The following is a 17,183-nucleotide window of genomic DNA, read 5'->3' on the forward strand; positions in this document are numbered from 1 at the left end:
ATCTCACAACTGTACTAACCACTGTCTATATAACACTAACTGCTCTCAAACTTCTGGCTTCTACTGACTCGCTCAAACCTAAAGGGTTAAAACAAAAAGCTAAAATCCCTCAGTTTTTTTTTCCCGGAGGATATTGAGAGCCTGAGACACCTGCCAACTTCTAAGGAGTAAAATCCCTCACTTACCCGGTCTCTCTCTTTCCTTCCTTCTGGAACTCTTCTGCTTTTTCTCCTCTCTCTCTGAGTATTTCACCCTGCCTCAATATATTTTACCCCGGCGGAGAGAGAGAGAGACTCCCATGGAACCCCGGGTTCCGCTGCTGTCGTCAGTAACTTGGAGCGCTCTGGGAACCTTGTGAACTTCCCCCGTCGGTGCCTCTGTCTGTTCCGGAGTATTGGAGAGAGAGAGAGAGAGAGACGGAGGGAAGGGGAAGGGGGGAGCAGTAGTTGATGGGGACGAAAGCAGAAGCAGCCCTGCAGACGAAGACTCCTCTGGAGACCTCAGAACCAGGACCAGCTAGAACCAACAAGCAGGACCTCCAGCTGGTGATACCTCCCCAGGGACAGGCCACCATGATGGGCCAGCGTCTCAACCACCTCTCCGTCCTGGGGCTACTCTTACTGCTCCTGGACCTGGATGTGAGTCGTGGCTCCGCTGCTCCCGCTGAGGACGAGGATTACTACATGCAGGAGTTACTCACCAGGGACCACTACTACCACGTAGCACCTGAGGAGGAAATAGTACCACCTGTTCCCCCCTTCGAAGGGGCCCGAGGGACCGACAGGAACAAACGTCCCCCCAGCCTGGAGACGAACAACAGAAACAAACGTCCCCCCAGTCAGAAGGAGACAACCAACAGGAACAAGCGTCCCTCCACCCAGAAGGAGGCGACCGGCAAGGCAGAGAACGTCAGACAAACAGACAAGACCAGGGTCACTGAAACCAAGTCAGGTACTGTTACTATTTTTTTACACACACATACACACACATACACACACACACACACACACACACACACACACACACACACACACACACACACACACACACAATACCACGGCCACTGAAGCTACTTTAAGTTACTGTAAACTTTGTAAACCCTCCTCTGCTACTACCCTGGGTGACCACGGCTGACCTTTGACCTAGCGGAGTCTCCTGTTACTACCCAGGGTTCCCATGTCTGACCTTTGACCTAGCAGAGTCTCCTGTTACTAATCAGGGTGACCATGTCTGACCTTTGACCTAGCGGAGTCTCCTGTTACTACCCAGGGTGCCCATGTCTAACCTCTGACCTAGCAGAGTCTCCTGTTGCTACCCAGGGTGCCCATGTCTGACCTTTGACCTAGCGGAGTCTCCTGTTACTACCCAGGGTGCCCATGTCTAACCTTTGACCTAGCAGAGTCTCCTGTTACTACCCAGGGTGTCCATGTCTGACCTTTGACCTAGCGGAGTCTCCTGTTACTACCCAGGGTGCCCATGTCTGACCTTTGACCTAGCAGAGTCTCCTGTTACTACCCAGGATGACCATGTCTGACCTTTGACCTAGCAGAGTCTCCTGTTACTATCCAGGGTGCCCATGGCTGACCTCTGACCTAGCGGAGTCTCTTGTTACTACCCAGGGTGCCCATATCTAACCTCTGACCTAGCGGAGTCTCCTGTTACTACCCAGGGTGCCCATGTCTAACCTCTGACCTAGCGGAGTCTCCTGTTATTACCCAGGGTGCCCATGGCTAACCTCTGACCTAGAAGAGCAGCAGGTTTATTTTATTGAAAGGTTAATCCCGAGCTCTGTGGCGTATGGTGAAAACATTATTGGGTCCCCGTGCTGAAGAGGTTGTGTTGGTGCAGATATAGACCATGTTAACACAGCTTTAAAAACAACAGTGGGTCTACTACTGTATCTGAGGAACGGTTTTTATTAATGACCCTCATCTATATGTGTGTAGAGAGACTGTAAGATTACGTTACCCAACACCGGGCTGGCAAAGTCCTTAGACCAAACGTTATTATAGTCTTTTAATGACCTTGGCGCCATCTTGTCGTCTGCCTCGGATGATTCATTTAAAAAACAACCTGTTTTTTTTTTGTGGTGGTGGTATTTTGATTGGCTTAAAGAGTTTTCCAATGTAATCATTCAAATTCTCAGCCAATCGAAAAAAGACAGTTCTTTGAAACAACACCAACCTCTTAATGAATAAGACGGTTGTATAGTTTACAGCCAGTTACTGCCTAGACACCAGAAGGTGTGTTATTGGGGGATTAACATTGTGAGTCACTTACTGATCATCGGATGTTATTGTTCTGACGAGGTCAAGATAAGTAATGTGAACCAGACGTTCATAGGAAACCTCCACAAACGCCACCCTATTCCCTACATAGTATGGACCCTGGTCAGAAGTAGTGCTCTATGTAGGGAATAGGATGCCATTTGGGACTAAACCATAGTGATACGTGTGATGAATCTGAATGGAAAAGTTGAGGCACAGACATGGGAAACACAGAAGATTTGAGGACAGAGATTCAGGGAACACCATCCACATCTAAATCAATCTGTGATGACCAGAGAGAGACAAATACATATAATCATCTCTTTAGGGAGGTTTACTAGAGGATCCCCTCACTCCTCTTCTATCCCTCCATCCCTCCATCCCTCTAGCTTTCCCTGTGGCTCTGTTGGTAGAGCATGGTGTTTGCAGCACCAGGGGCATGGTGAGTGCAACGCCAGGTTTGTGGGTTCGATTCCCATGGGGGGCCAGTACCAAAAAAAATGCATGAATTGTATGCATTCACTACTGTAAATCGCTCTGGATTAGAGCGTCTGCTAAATGACTAAAATGTAAATCCCTCTATCCCTCAAAGCCTAGGCTGCTCTAACCTTCGGCCCCTCCATCCCTCCACAGATACTGTAGATGAGAGACAGCAGGATAATCTGAGTCTTTAGTCCCAAAATGCACCCTTTTGTTCAATTTAAGACGTGCCTTTAACGAATGAATAGTGAATTATCTTTGTGATCTTTGTTAATTCATGGTTTTCAACACTTGAATTGTGGTGTTTTTATAGTGTTTTTTCCCCCTGTTTACATAGAGCCATTCAACTAATGAAAATTCCATTGTGTTCTATGAAATACATTTTCTTAATGTTACCAAATACCTTCATAAACACAACCAAATTATATGTTTTTTTCGGTAGGCATGGGGCTATATGAAAAGTATTTATTAGACTGTTAGAATGATGAATTCCCTGAAGACGTGTCATTGGCTTAGGTAGACAAGGGGTTGTCGAGGCCCGGCTTTTCTAGTGTTAAGGAAGTAGCAGAAGAATGACCAACCTGCGCAAGGCATCTTCAAAAAGGGTTTTGGTAACGCGAAAGTAGTGTAATGAGCTACTTTCCACAGGAAGTAACGTTGTAATGTAACAAGTTACTTTTAATGGAAGTGACGTTGTCATGTAACAAGTTACTTTTAATGGAAGTAACGATGTCATGTAACAAGTTACTTTTAATGGAAGTAACGTTGTCATGTAACAAGTTACTTTTAATGGAAGTAACGTTGTCATGTAACAAGTTACTTTTAATGGAAGTGACGTTGTCATGTAACAAGTTACTTTTAATGGAAGTAACGATGTCATGTAACAAGTTACTTTTAATGGAAGTAACGTTGTCATGTAACAAGTTACTTTTAATGGAAGTAACGTTGTCATGTAACAAGTTACTTTTAATGGAAGTGACGTTGACATGTAACAAGTTACTTTTAATGGAAGTAACATTGTAATGTAACAAGTTACTTTTAATGGAAGTAACATTGTAATGTAACAAGTTACTCTTAATGGAAGGAACAATGTAACGTAACGACTTATTTAGACTGGGGCTGGGGTATGTACCTGTCCTGCCTCGGCAGGGTTAGACTGGGGCTGGGGTATGTACCTGTCCTGCCTCGGCAGGGGTAGATTGGGGCTGGGGTATGTACCTGTCCTGCCTCGGCAGGGGTAGACTGGGGCTGGGATATGTACCTGTCCTGCCTCGGCAGGGTTAGACTGGGGCTGGGGTATGTACCTGTCCTGCCTCGGCAGGGGTAGATTGGGGCTGGGGTATGTACCTGTCCTGCCTCGGCAGGGGTAGACTGGGGCTGGGATATGTACCTGTCCTGCCTCGGCAGGGTTAGACTGGGGCTGGGGTATATACCTGTCCTGCCTCGGCAGGGGTAGACTGGGGCTGGGGTATGTACCTGTCCTGCTGCAGGTGGATTAGAAAGGGAAAATAATAGAACAATGCCAGACAGAAGCTCTGAGGCCATGTGTAGTGTGCAGTACATGGCCATTCCAATATACATACAGTACACACTATGTTTTGCTAAGTACTGGGCATTATACATACAGTACACACTGTGTTTTACTAAGTACTGGGCATTCCAATATCCATATAGTACACACTGTGTTTTACTAAGTACTGGGCATTATACATACAGTGTTTTGCTAAGTACTGGGCATTCCAATATACATTTTTTTTACATTTTACATTTTAGTCATTTAGCAGACGCTCTTATCCAGAGCGACTTACAGTAGTGAATGCATACATTTCATTTTTTATTTTTTTATTTGTACTGGCCCCCTGTGGGAATCGAACCCACAATCCTGGCGTTGCACACACCATGCTGGCGTTATAAACACCATGCTCTGCCAACTGAGCCACAGGGAAGACATACAGTACACACTATGTTTTACTAAGTACTGGGCATTATACATACAGAACACACTATGTTTTACTAAGTACTGGGCATTCCAATATACATACAGAACACACTATGTTTTACTAAGTACTGGGCATTCCAATATACATACAGTACACACTATGTTTTACTAAGTACTGGGCATTCCAATATACATACAGTACACACTATGTTTTACTAAGTACTGGGCATTCCAATATACATACAGAACACACTATGTTTTACTAAGTACTGGGCATTCCAATATACATACAGAACACACTATGTTTTACTAAGTACTGGGCATTCCAATATACATACAGTACACACTATGTTTTAATTAGTACTGGGCATTCCAATATACATACAGTACACACTATGTTTTACTAAGTACTGGGCATTCCAATATACATACAGTACACACTATGTTTAACTAAGTACTGGGCATTCCAATATACATACAGTACACACTGTGTTTTGCTAAGTACTGGACATTCCAATATACACACAGTACACATAGTGTTTTACTAAGTACTGGGGATTATAAATACAGTACACACTATGTTTTACTAAGTACTGGGCATTCCAATATACATACAGTACAAACTGTGTTTTACTAAGTACTGGGCATTCCAATATACATACAGTACACACTATGTTTTACTAAGTACTGGGCATTCCAATATACATACAGTACACACTGTGTTTTGCTAAGTACTGGACATTCCAATATACACACAGTACACATAGTGTTTTACTAAGTACTGGGCATTCCAATATACATACAGTACACTATGTTTTACTAAGTACTGGGCATTCCAATATACATACAATACACACTGTTTTGCTAAGTACTGGACATTCCAATATACACACAGTACACATAGTGTTTTACTAAGTACTGGGGATTATACATACAGTACACACTATGTTTTACTAAGTACTGGGCATTCCAATATACATACAGTACACACTGTGTTTTACTAAGTATTGGGCATTATACATACAGTACACAATATGTTTTACTAAGTACTGGGCATTCCAATATACATACAGTACACACTGTGTTTTATTAAATACTGGGCATTATACATACAGTATACACTAAGTTTTACTAAGTACTGGGCATTCCAATATACATACAGTACACAGTGTGTTTTACTAAGTACATTATTAAAGTAATGCTTTCCATCCCACAGGGATCCATTTTAGTTCCTTTCCTCTGTTTACATGAGAGGGATAAGAGCTTTTAACCTGTCCTCTGTTTAGAAGAAACAAGAAACAATACTGTGCTGCCGTATTCATTGACCTGGCCAAGGCTTTCGACTCTGTCAATCACCACATCCTCATCAGCAGACTCAATAGCCTTGGTTTCTCAAATGATTGCCTCGCCTGGTTCACCAACTACTTCTCTGATAGAGTTCAATGTGTCAAATTGGATGGCCTGTTGTCTGGGCCTCTGGTAGTCTCTATGGGGTTGCCACAGGGTTCAATTCTTGGGCCAACTCTTTTCTCTGTATACATCAATGATGTCGCTCTTGCTGCTGGTGAGTCTCTGATCCACCTCTATGCAGACGACACCATTCTGTATACTTCTGGCCCTTCTTTGGACACTGTGTTAACAACCCTCCAGACGAGCTTCAATGCCATACAACTCTCCTTTCGTAGCCTCCAACTGCTCTTAAATACAAGTAAAACTAAATGCATGCTCTTCAACCGATCGCTGCCCGCACCTCCCAGCCCGTCCAGCATCACTACTCTGGACGGTTCTTACTTAGAATATATGGACAACAACAAATACCTAGGTGTCTGGTTAGACTGTAAACTCTCCTTCCAGACTCACATCAAACATCTCCAATCCAAAGTTAAATCTAGAATTGGCTTCCTATTTCGCAACAAAGCATCCTTCACTCATGCTGCCAAACATACCCTCGTAAAACTGACCATCCTACCGATTCTTGACTTCGGCGACGTCATTTACAAAATAGCCTCCAATACCCTACTCAATAAACTGGATGCAGTCTATCACAGTGCCATCCGTTTTGTCACCAAAGCACCATATACTACCCACCACTGTGACCTGTACGCTCTCGTTGGCTGGCCCTCGCGTCATACTCGTCGCCAAACCCACTGGCTCCAGGTCATCTACAAGACCCTGCTAGGTAAAGTCCCCCCTTATCTCAGCTCACTGGTCACCATAGCAGCACCCACCCGTAGCACGCGCTCCAGCAGGTATATCTCACTGGTCACCCCCAAAGCCAATTCCTCCTTTGGCCGTCTCTCCTTCCAGTTCTCCGCTGCCAATGACTGGAACAAACTACAAAAATCTCTGAAACTGGAAACACTTTTCTCCCTCACCAGCTTTAAGCACCAGCTGTCAGAGCAGCTCCCAGATCACTGCATCTGTACATAGCCCATCTATAATTTAGCCCAAACAACTACCGCTTCCCCTACTGTATTTATTTATTTTGCTCCTTTGCACCCTATTATTTATATTTCTACTTTGCACTTTCTTCCACTACAAATCTACCATTCCAGTGTTTTACTTGCTATATTGTATTTACTTTGCCACCATTGCTTTTTTTGCCTTTACCTCCCTTATCTCACCTCATTTGCTCACATTGTATATAGACTTATTTTTCTACTGTATTATTGACTGTATGTTTGTTTTACTCCATCTGTAACTCTGTGTTGTTGTATGTGTCGAACTCCTTTGCTTTATCTTGGCCAGGTCGCAGTTGCAAATGAGAACTTGTTCTCAACTTGACTACCTGGTTAAATAAAGGTGAAATTAATTTTTTTTTAAAAGAATATGAGAGTGGGATAAGAGCTTTTAACCTGTCCTCTGTTTATATGAGAGTTGGATTAGAGCTTTTAACCTGTCCTCTGTTTATATCAGAGTGGGATAAGAGTTTTTAACCTGTCCTCTGTTTATATGAGAGTTGGATTAGAGCTTTTAACCTGTCCTCTGTTTATATGAGAGTTGGATTAGAGCTTTTAACCTGTCCTCTGTTTATATGAGAGATGGATTAGATCTTTTAACCTGTCCTCTGTTTATATGAGAGTGGGATAAGCGCTTTTAACCTGTCCTCTGTTTATATGAGAGGGATAAGAGCTTTTAACCTGTCCTCTGTTTATATGAGAGATGGATTAGATCTTTTAACCTGTCCTCTGTTTATATGAGAGTGGGATAAGCGCTTTTAACCTGTCCTCTGTTTATATGAGAGGGATAAGAGCTTTTAACCTGTCCTCTGTTTATGTGAGAGTTGGATGAGAGCTTTCAGATGTGAGAAAGATTTTTTATCAAATGGGGCCTATATATCAAATGCCCCCCCCCACACACACACACATCGACTTTTAGTCAGTTGAATAAGTGGAACTGTAGTCAGATAATACAGCATTACTAGACACTCCTCTCACTCTAAAGTTGGCCGCTGTGTACTTGAAGATCTGTGAAAGAAATTTAGGATATCCTGTTTAAAATCTAGCTTTTGAGTGAGGATATCCAGTTTAAATCTAGTTTTTGAGTGAGCATATCCAGTTTAAATCTAGCTTTTGAGTGAGGATATCCTATTTAAATCTAGTCTTTGAGTGAGGATATCCAGTTTAAATCTAGTTTTTGAGTGAGGATATCCTATTTAAATCTAGTCTTTGAGTGAGGATATCCAGTTTAAATCTAGTTTTTGAGTGAGGATATCCAGTTTCTAATACATTTTTTGTTTTTCTCTCCTCAGTGAAGAATGGAAACAAGAAGGATGAGAAGAACAAAAAGGGAACGTTGAAAACTCCCAACAGCATCAATGAGGGAGAGGGCCAATACAAGTCAGCGAAAGAGGGTGATGCATGAAGAACACACACACACACACACACACACACACACACACACACACACACACACACACACACACACACACACACACACACACAGAGAGACACAAACACAGACAGACACACACACACACACAGAGACACACACACACACACACAAACACAAACACAGACAGACACACACACACACAGAGACACACACACAGAGACACACACACACACACACAGACAGACACACACACAGAGAGACACACACACACACAGAAACACAGACAGACACACACACTGACTGACAGACACACACACAGAGACACACACACACACACACACAGAAACACAGACAGACACACACACTGACTGACAGACACACACACAGAGAGACACACACACACACACACACAGAAACACAGACAGACACACACACTGACTGACAGACACACACACAGACACAGCGTCTCTGAGTCTCCTTCTCCAGTTGACTGAATTCAAAAAGCTGATTTTATTTTCCCTCTGAGGAGAAACCCTGGCAGGAAAGATGATGCTTGAAAGGATAAGTCACAGGATGAGTCCCAAATGGCACCCTGTTAGTGCACTACTTTTGGTCAGTGCTCGGTGGGGACCAGAGCCCTATGGACCGTGGTCAACAGTAGTGCACTATATAGGGAATAGGGTGCCATTTGGGAAGCAGCCACATTGACAGCTGTCCTCTTAGCAGATTCAATATTGTGTTTGGTTGTTATGGATCATGTCCTGGTTGTTATGGATCATGTCCTGGTTGTTATGGATCACTTCCTGGTTGTTTTGGATAATGTCCTGGTTGCTATGGATCATGTCCTGGTTGTTATGGATCATATCCTGGTTGTTATGGATCACGTCCTGGTTGTTATGGATCACGTCCTGGTTGTTATGGATAATTTCCTGGTTGTTATGGATGACATCCTGGTTGTTATGGATCACGTCCTGGTTGTTGTGGATCATGTCCTGGTTGTTATGGATCATGTCCTGGTTGTTATGGATCACGTCTTGGTTGTTATGGATCATGTCCTGGTTGTTATGGATCACATCCTGGTTGCTATGGATCATGTCCTGGTTGCTATGGATCACGTCCTGGTTGTTATGGATATTGTCCTGGTTGTTATGGATCATGTCCTGGTTGTTATGGATCACATCCTAGTTGCTATGGATAATGTCCTGGTTGTTATGGGTCATGTCCTGGTTGTTATGGATAATGTCCTGATTGCTATGGATCACGTCCTGGTTGCTATGGATCATGTCCTGGTTGTTATGGATCATGTCCTGGTTGTTATGGATAATGTCCTGGTTGTTAAGGATGATGTCCTGGTTGTTAAGGATGATGTCCTGGTTGTTAAGGATGATGCCCTGGTTGTTATGGATGATGTCCTGATTATTGTGGAGGATGTCCTGGTTGTTATGAGCCATGTCCTGGTTGTTATGGTCAAGATGATCTATTCTGATCCCAGATCTGTGTGTGTGTGTGTGTGTGTGTGTGTGTGTGTGTGTATGTGTATACATGTATTTGTGTTGTCTTGCCAACCTGGTCCCAGATCTGTTTGTGTTGTCTTGCCAACCTGGTCCCAGATCTGTTTATGTTGTCTTGCCGACATGGTCCCAGATCTGTTTGTGTTGTCTTGCCAACCTGGTCCCAGATCTGTTTGTGTTGTCTTGCCGACATGGTCCCAGATCTGTTTGTGTTGTCTTGCCAACCTGGTCCCAGATCTGTTTGTGTTGTCTTGCCGATATGGTCCCAGATCTGTTTGTGTTGCCTTGCCAACCTGGTCCCAGGTCTGTTTGGACCAGGCAGATGCTTCTCCGAGTACCAGAACCAAGTCCAATAGTCTGTGGTCCAGTGGAGCATCTATGTCACCACTCTGCTCCAAGCCACAATGACCACACAATGGCTCCAGTCGTGTATTATGTTGATTCATATGACTCCAGGCATGTATTATGTTGATTCATATGGTTCCAGTCGTGTATTATGTTGATTCATATGACTCCAGTCATGTATTATGTTGATTCATATGGCTCCAGTCATGTATTATGTTGATTCATATGGCTCCAGTCATGTATTATGTTGATTCATATGGCTCCAGTCATGTATTATGTTGATTCATATGTGGTGCAGCTGCATACCGACGGAACCGTCTCCCCACCGTTTAATTTTCCCATTTAATCAATGGCATCATGTTATTTCTTAATCTGAGTCTTTTTGTTTCAAAGACATTAAGTGTTTATTACCTTGTTTCATTCAAGATGGTTGCTGTATAACACCAGGGTCAAGGTTTACTAACTCTCCAGGAAGAAGAAACAGAGAAATAGCCCAAGACAAGTAGAAGGGTTAGCATTTCAACTTTCAAGGGAGAATTCAGAAGTGACTTAGGGTTGTGAGGTGACCATCGAATCCCAGAATGGTTTTAACCTGTTGGAAAAGCCCACTCTCCGTCTCTCCCGCTCTTTCTTTCCACACCCCTTTCATTGTGTAAAACGCCATCATATCGGGTTAGTCCACTAGGGACTTTTCATTGTGTAACAAGCCGTCATATCGGGTTAGTCCGCTAGGGACTTTTCATTGTGTAACAAGCCGTCATATCGGGTTAGTCCGCTAGGGACTTTTCATTGTGTAACAAGCCGTCATATCGGGTTAGTCCGCTAGGGACTTTTCATTGTGTAACAAGCCGTCATATCGGGTTAGTCCGCTAGGGACTTTTCATTGTGTAACAAGCCGTCATATCGGGTTAGTCCGCTAGGGACTTTTCATTGTGTAACAAGCCGTCATATCGGGTTAGTCCGCTAGGGACTTTTCACTCAAAAGTTACAGAGAAACTGAGGTGACCGTTGGATTCCAGGATGGTTTTAACATGTTGGAACATGGGAACACAACACTGGCATGTCTGGCAGACAGACTGAGGTGACGTTGGATTCAAGAATGGTTTTAACCTCTCTGGGCTAGGCGGGACGAATTCGTCCCACCTACGTAACAGCCACTTGCAGCCTGTGGCGCGATTTTCAAAACATTAAAAATCCTATTACTTCAATTTCTCAAACATATGACTATTTTACAGCTATTTAACCTCTCTAGGCTAGGCGGGACGAATTCGTCCCACCTACGTAACAGCCACTGCAAGCCTGTGGCGCGATTTTCAAAACGTTAAAAATCCTATTACTTCAATTTCTCAAACATATGACTATTTTACAGCCATTTAAAGACAAGACTCTCGTTAATCTAACCACACTGTCCGATTTCAAAAAGGCTTTACAACGAAAGCAAAACATTAGATTATGTCAGCAGAGTACCAAGCCAGAAATAATCAGACACCCATTTTTCAAGCCAGCATATAATGTCACCAAAACCCAGAAGACAGCTAAATGCAGCACTCACCTTTGATGATCTTCATCAGATGACAACCCTAGGACATTATGTTATACAATATATGCATGTTTTGTTCAATCAAGTTCATATTTATATCAAAAACCAGCTTTTTACATTAGCATGTGACGTTCAGAACTAGCAAACTAGTTCAAACTTCCGGGGAATTCGCTAACATTTTACTAAATTACTCACGATAAACGTTCACAAAAAGCATAACAATTATTTTAAGAATTATAGATACAGACCTCCTCTATGCACTCGATATGTCCGATTTTAAAATAGCTTTTTGGTGAAAGCACATTTTGCAATATTCTAAGTACATAGCCCAGGCATCACGGGCTCGCTATTTAGACACCCGGCAAGTTTAGCACTCACCATAATCATATTTACTATTATAAAAGTTTGATTACCTTTTGTTGTCTTCGTCAGAATGCACACCTAGAACTGCTACTTCAATAACAAATGTTGGTTTGGTCCAAAATAATCCATCGTTATATCCGAATAGCGGCGTTTTGTTCGTGCGTTCCAGACACTATCCGAAATAGTAAAGAAGTGTCACGCGCATGGCGCAATTCGTGACAATAAAATTCTAAGTATTCCATTACCGTACTTCGAAGCATGTCAACCGCTGTTTAAAATCAATTTTTACGACATTTTTCTCGTAGAAAAGCGATAATATTCCGACAGGGAATCTCCTTTTCGGCAAACAGAGGAAAAAATCCCAAAGGCGGGGGCGGTCGGGGTCACGAGGATAAGCCCAGTGTCCCTTGATCGGCCACTTGAGAAAGGCGATAATGTGTTTCAGCCTGGGGCTGGAATGACGACATTCTGTTTTTTCCCGGGCTCTGAGCGCCTATGGACGACGTGGGAAGTGTCACGTTAGAGCAGAGATCCTTAGTAAATGATAGAGATGGAAAAGATTTTCAAGAAATGGTCAGACAGGCCACTTCCTGTAAAGGAATCTCTCAGGTTTTGACCTGCCATTTGAGTTCTGTTATACTCACAGACACCATTCAAACAGTTTTAGAAAATTTAGGGTGGTTTCTATCCATATGTAATAAGTATATGCATATTCTAGTTACTGGGTAGGAGTGGTAACCAGATTAAATCGGGTATGTTTTTTATCCAGCCGTGTCAATACTGCCCCCTATCCTAAAAAGGTTAAAGACAAGACTCTCGTTAATCTAACCACACTGTCCGATTTCAAAAAGGCTTTACAACGAAAGCAAAACATTAGATTATGTCAGCAGAGTACCAAGCCAGAAATAATCAGACACCCATTTTTCAAGCCAGCATATAATGTCACCAAAACCCAGAAGACAGCTAAATGCAGCACTCACCTTTGATGATCTTCATCAGATGACAACCCTAGGACATTATGTTATACAATACATGCATGTTTTGTTCAATCAAGTTCATATTTATATCAAAAACCAGCTTTTTACATTAGCATGTGACGTTCAGAACTAGCAAACTTCCGGGGAATTCGCTAACATTTTACTAAATTACTCACGATAAACGTTCACAAAAAGCATAACAATTATTTTAAGAATTATAGATACAGACCTCCTCTATGCACTCGATATGTCCGATTTTAAAATAGCTTTTTGGTGAAAGCACATTTTGCAATATTCTAAGTACATAGCCCAGGCATCACGGGCTCGCTATTTAGACACCCGGCAAGTTTAGCACTCACCATAATCATATTTACTATTATAAAAGTTTCATTACCTTTTGTTGTCTTCGTCAGAATGCACACCCAGGACTGCTACTTCAATAACAAATGTTGGTTTGGTCCAAAATAATCCATCGTTATATCCGAATAGCGGCGTTTTGTTCGTGCGTTCCAGACACTATCCGAAATGGTAAAGAAGTGTCGCGCGCATGGCGCAATTCGTGACAATAAAATTCTAAATATTCCATTACCGTACTTCGAAGCATGTCAACCGCTGTTTAAAATCAATTTTGACGCAATTTTTCTCGTAGAAAAGCGATAATATTCCGACAGGGAATCTCCTTTTCGGCAAACAGAGGAAAAAATCCCAAAGGCGGGGGCGGTCGGGGTCACGAGGATAAGCCCAGAGTCCCTTGATCGGCCACTTGAGAAAGGCGATAATGTGTTTCAGCCTGGGGCTGGAATGACGACATTCTGTTTTTTCCCGGGCTCTGAGCGCCTATGGACGCCGTGGGAAGTGTCACGTTAGAGCAGAGATCCTTAGTAAAAGATAGAGATGGAAAAGAAGTTCAAGAAATGGTCAGACAGGCCACTTCCTGTAAAAGAATCTCTCAGGTTTTGACCTGCCATTTGAGTTCTGTTATACTCACAGACACCATTCAAACAGTTTTAGAAAATTTAGGGTGTGTGTGTGATTTATGTGTCTCTCTGTTCCTGTTAGAGTAGGATGGATGATGATCCCGGGTCAGAGAGAGCGAGACAGGTAGAGAGAGACAGGTAGAGAGAGAGAGACAGGTAGAGAGAGAGAGACAGGTAGAGAGAGAGAGAGAGGTAGAGAGAGAGAGACAGGTAGAGAAAGAGAGAGAGGTAGAGAGAGACAGGTAGAGAGAGAGACAGGTAGAGAGAGAGCGGGACAGGTAGAGAGAGAGAGAGAGAGAGAGAGAGAGAGAGAGAGAGAGACAGAGAGATTCCATACAGATACACACACCATTCCATACAGATAAACTTACCATTCCATACAGATATACAAACCATTCCATTCCATACAGATACACATACCATTCCATTCCATACAGATACACATACCATTCCATTCCATACAGATACACATTCCATTCCATTCCATACAGATACACATTCCATTCCATTCCATACAGATACACATACCATTCCATTCCATACAGATACACATTCCATTCCATACAGATACACATACCATTCCATTCCATACAGATACACATACCATTCCATACAGATACACATTCCATTCCATTCCATACAGATACACATACCATTCCATACAGATACACATTCCATTCCATTCCATACAGATACACATACCATTTCATACAGATAAACATACCATTTCATACAGATACACATACCATTCCATTCCATACATACACATAGACATACCATTCCATACAGATACACATACCATTCCATTCCGTACAGATACACATTCTATTTCATACAGATAAACATACCATTTCATACAGATACACATACCATTCCATTCCATACACATAGACATACCATTCCATACAGATAGACATACCATTCCATTCCATACAGATAGACATACCATTCCATTCCATACAGACACACATTCCATTCCATACAGATACACATTCTATTTCATACAGATACACATACCATTCCATACAGATAGACATACCATTCCATTCCATACAGATACACATACCATTCCATTCCATACAGATACACATACCATTCCATACAGATAGACATACCATTCCATACAGAGAAACATACCATACCATTTCATACAGATTCACATATATTTTTCAGAAGAAGTGAAGAATTCAATAGTCAATGCTCATCTGCTTCTAATTCAGCTTGTCATCCTGTTCATGTGTGACAGCCAACTCTTGTCTCCGCTGACGTAGCAAACATAATACATTTGGCCGTGAGACAGCAGAGTGTTGGAAACCATGTGCAGGCCGTGCTGCATGTACTAACAGACGTATGCCCGGGTGGAAATAGCTGCTTTGAAATCTCCCAGAGCTATGGTTTAGAGTGGAGTGGTCTACTCTCGTCCTAACATCACGATCATGGGCCCATATCCACAAATCATCTCAGAGTAGGAGTGATGATCTTGGATCAGGTCCCCCCTTGTCCATATAATGTTATCCATTATTATATAAAAACCTAAACTGATCTCAGATCCTTCTCTGAGACGCTGTATGAATACCAAGAAGCTGTTAGACCATCTGGTGGTCTACTTCCCAAATGGACCTCTTTCGCTATTATAGTGCACTACTTTACCCTATGGGGCCATGGTTAAAAGTAGTGCACTTCATAGGGATTTAGAGGGCCATTTGGGAAGCAGAACTTGGTTTCACAAGAGATCACTTATTTGAACTTTGGGTCTCTCACTGGGCGACGTCACCTCGTCCAGGACTCTTTAGAAGATGTGTCGGACAATCACACATCCCACCCGATGATCCCTAATCTTGTGAGCAAAGCATCTATATCTCTATAAACACCGATGATCCCTAATCTTGTGAGTAAAGCATCTATATCTCTTTAAACACCGATGGGCCCTAATCTTGTGAGCAAAGCATCTATATCTCTATAAACACCGATGATCCCTAATCTTGTGAGCAAAGCATCTATATCTCTATAAACACCGATGGGCCCTAATCTTGTGAGCAAAGCATCTATATCTCTATAAACACCGATGGGCCTTGATCTTGTGAGCAAAGCATCTATATCTCTGTAAACACCGATGATCCCTAATCTTGTGAGCAAAGCATCTATATCTCTATAAACACTGATGGGCCCTGATCTTGTGAGTAAAGCATCTATATCTCTGTAAACACCGATGGGCCCTAATCTTGTGAGCAAAGCATCTATATCTCTGTAAACACCGATGGGCCCTGATCTTGTGAGCAAAGCATCTATATCTCTATAAACACTGATGGGCCCTAATCTTGTGAGCAAAACATCTATATCTCTATAAACACCGATGGGCCCTGATCTTGTGAGCAAAGCATCTATATCTCTATAAACACCGATGGGCCCTGATCCTGTGAGCAAAGCATCTATATCTCTATAAACACCGATGGGCCCTAATCTTGTGAGCAAAGCATCTATATCTCTATAAACACTGATGTAGTTGTAGCAGTTCAACAGTCACCAATCACATTGTTCTTTCCTTCATCCCCCCCCAATATATATATATATATATATATATATATATATATATATATATATATATATATATATTAGTCACATGCGCAGAATACAACAGGTGTAGACCTAACAGTGAAATGCTTACTTACGAGCCCTTAACCAACAGTGCAGTTTCCCCCCCCAAAAAATACAGATAAGAATAAGAGATAAAAGTAACAAGTAATTAAGGCAGCAGTAAAAAACAATATATAACAATATATACAGGTGGGTGCCAGTACAGAGTCAATGTGCAGGGGCACCGGTTAGTTGACGTAGTATGTACATGTAGGTAGAGTTATTAAAGTGACTATGCATAGATGACAACAGAGAGTGGCAGTGGTGTGGAGAGGGGGGGGGGGGGGGGCAATACAAATAGTCTGGGTAGCCATTT

The 17,183-nt window shown here is 42.5% G+C and overlaps 1 protein-coding gene across 1 annotated transcript in view; it reads left to right on the top strand.

The window, feature by feature from the left end:
• Window positions 1-239: 239 nt before the first annotated feature.
• The window catches only part of LOC106561165 (inactive carboxypeptidase-like protein X2), a 234,757-nt gene continuing 217,813 nt past the window's right edge, over window positions 240-17,183 (top strand). The window contains exons 1-2 of the mRNA XM_082973366.1: window positions 240-951; window positions 8,438-8,539. Of these exons, the coding sequence (XP_082829492.1) occupies window positions 450-951; window positions 8,438-8,539 (604 nt within the window). The 5' untranslated portion in view covers window positions 240-449. The remainder of the gene's footprint in view (window positions 952-8,437; window positions 8,540-17,183) is intronic.

This window comes from Salmo salar, chromosome 01 (assembly GCF_965601325.2).
Source record: "Salmo salar chromosome 01, fSalSal1, whole genome shotgun sequence".
NCBI classification, from domain to species: Eukaryota; Metazoa; Chordata; class Actinopteri; order Salmoniformes; family Salmonidae; genus Salmo; species Salmo salar.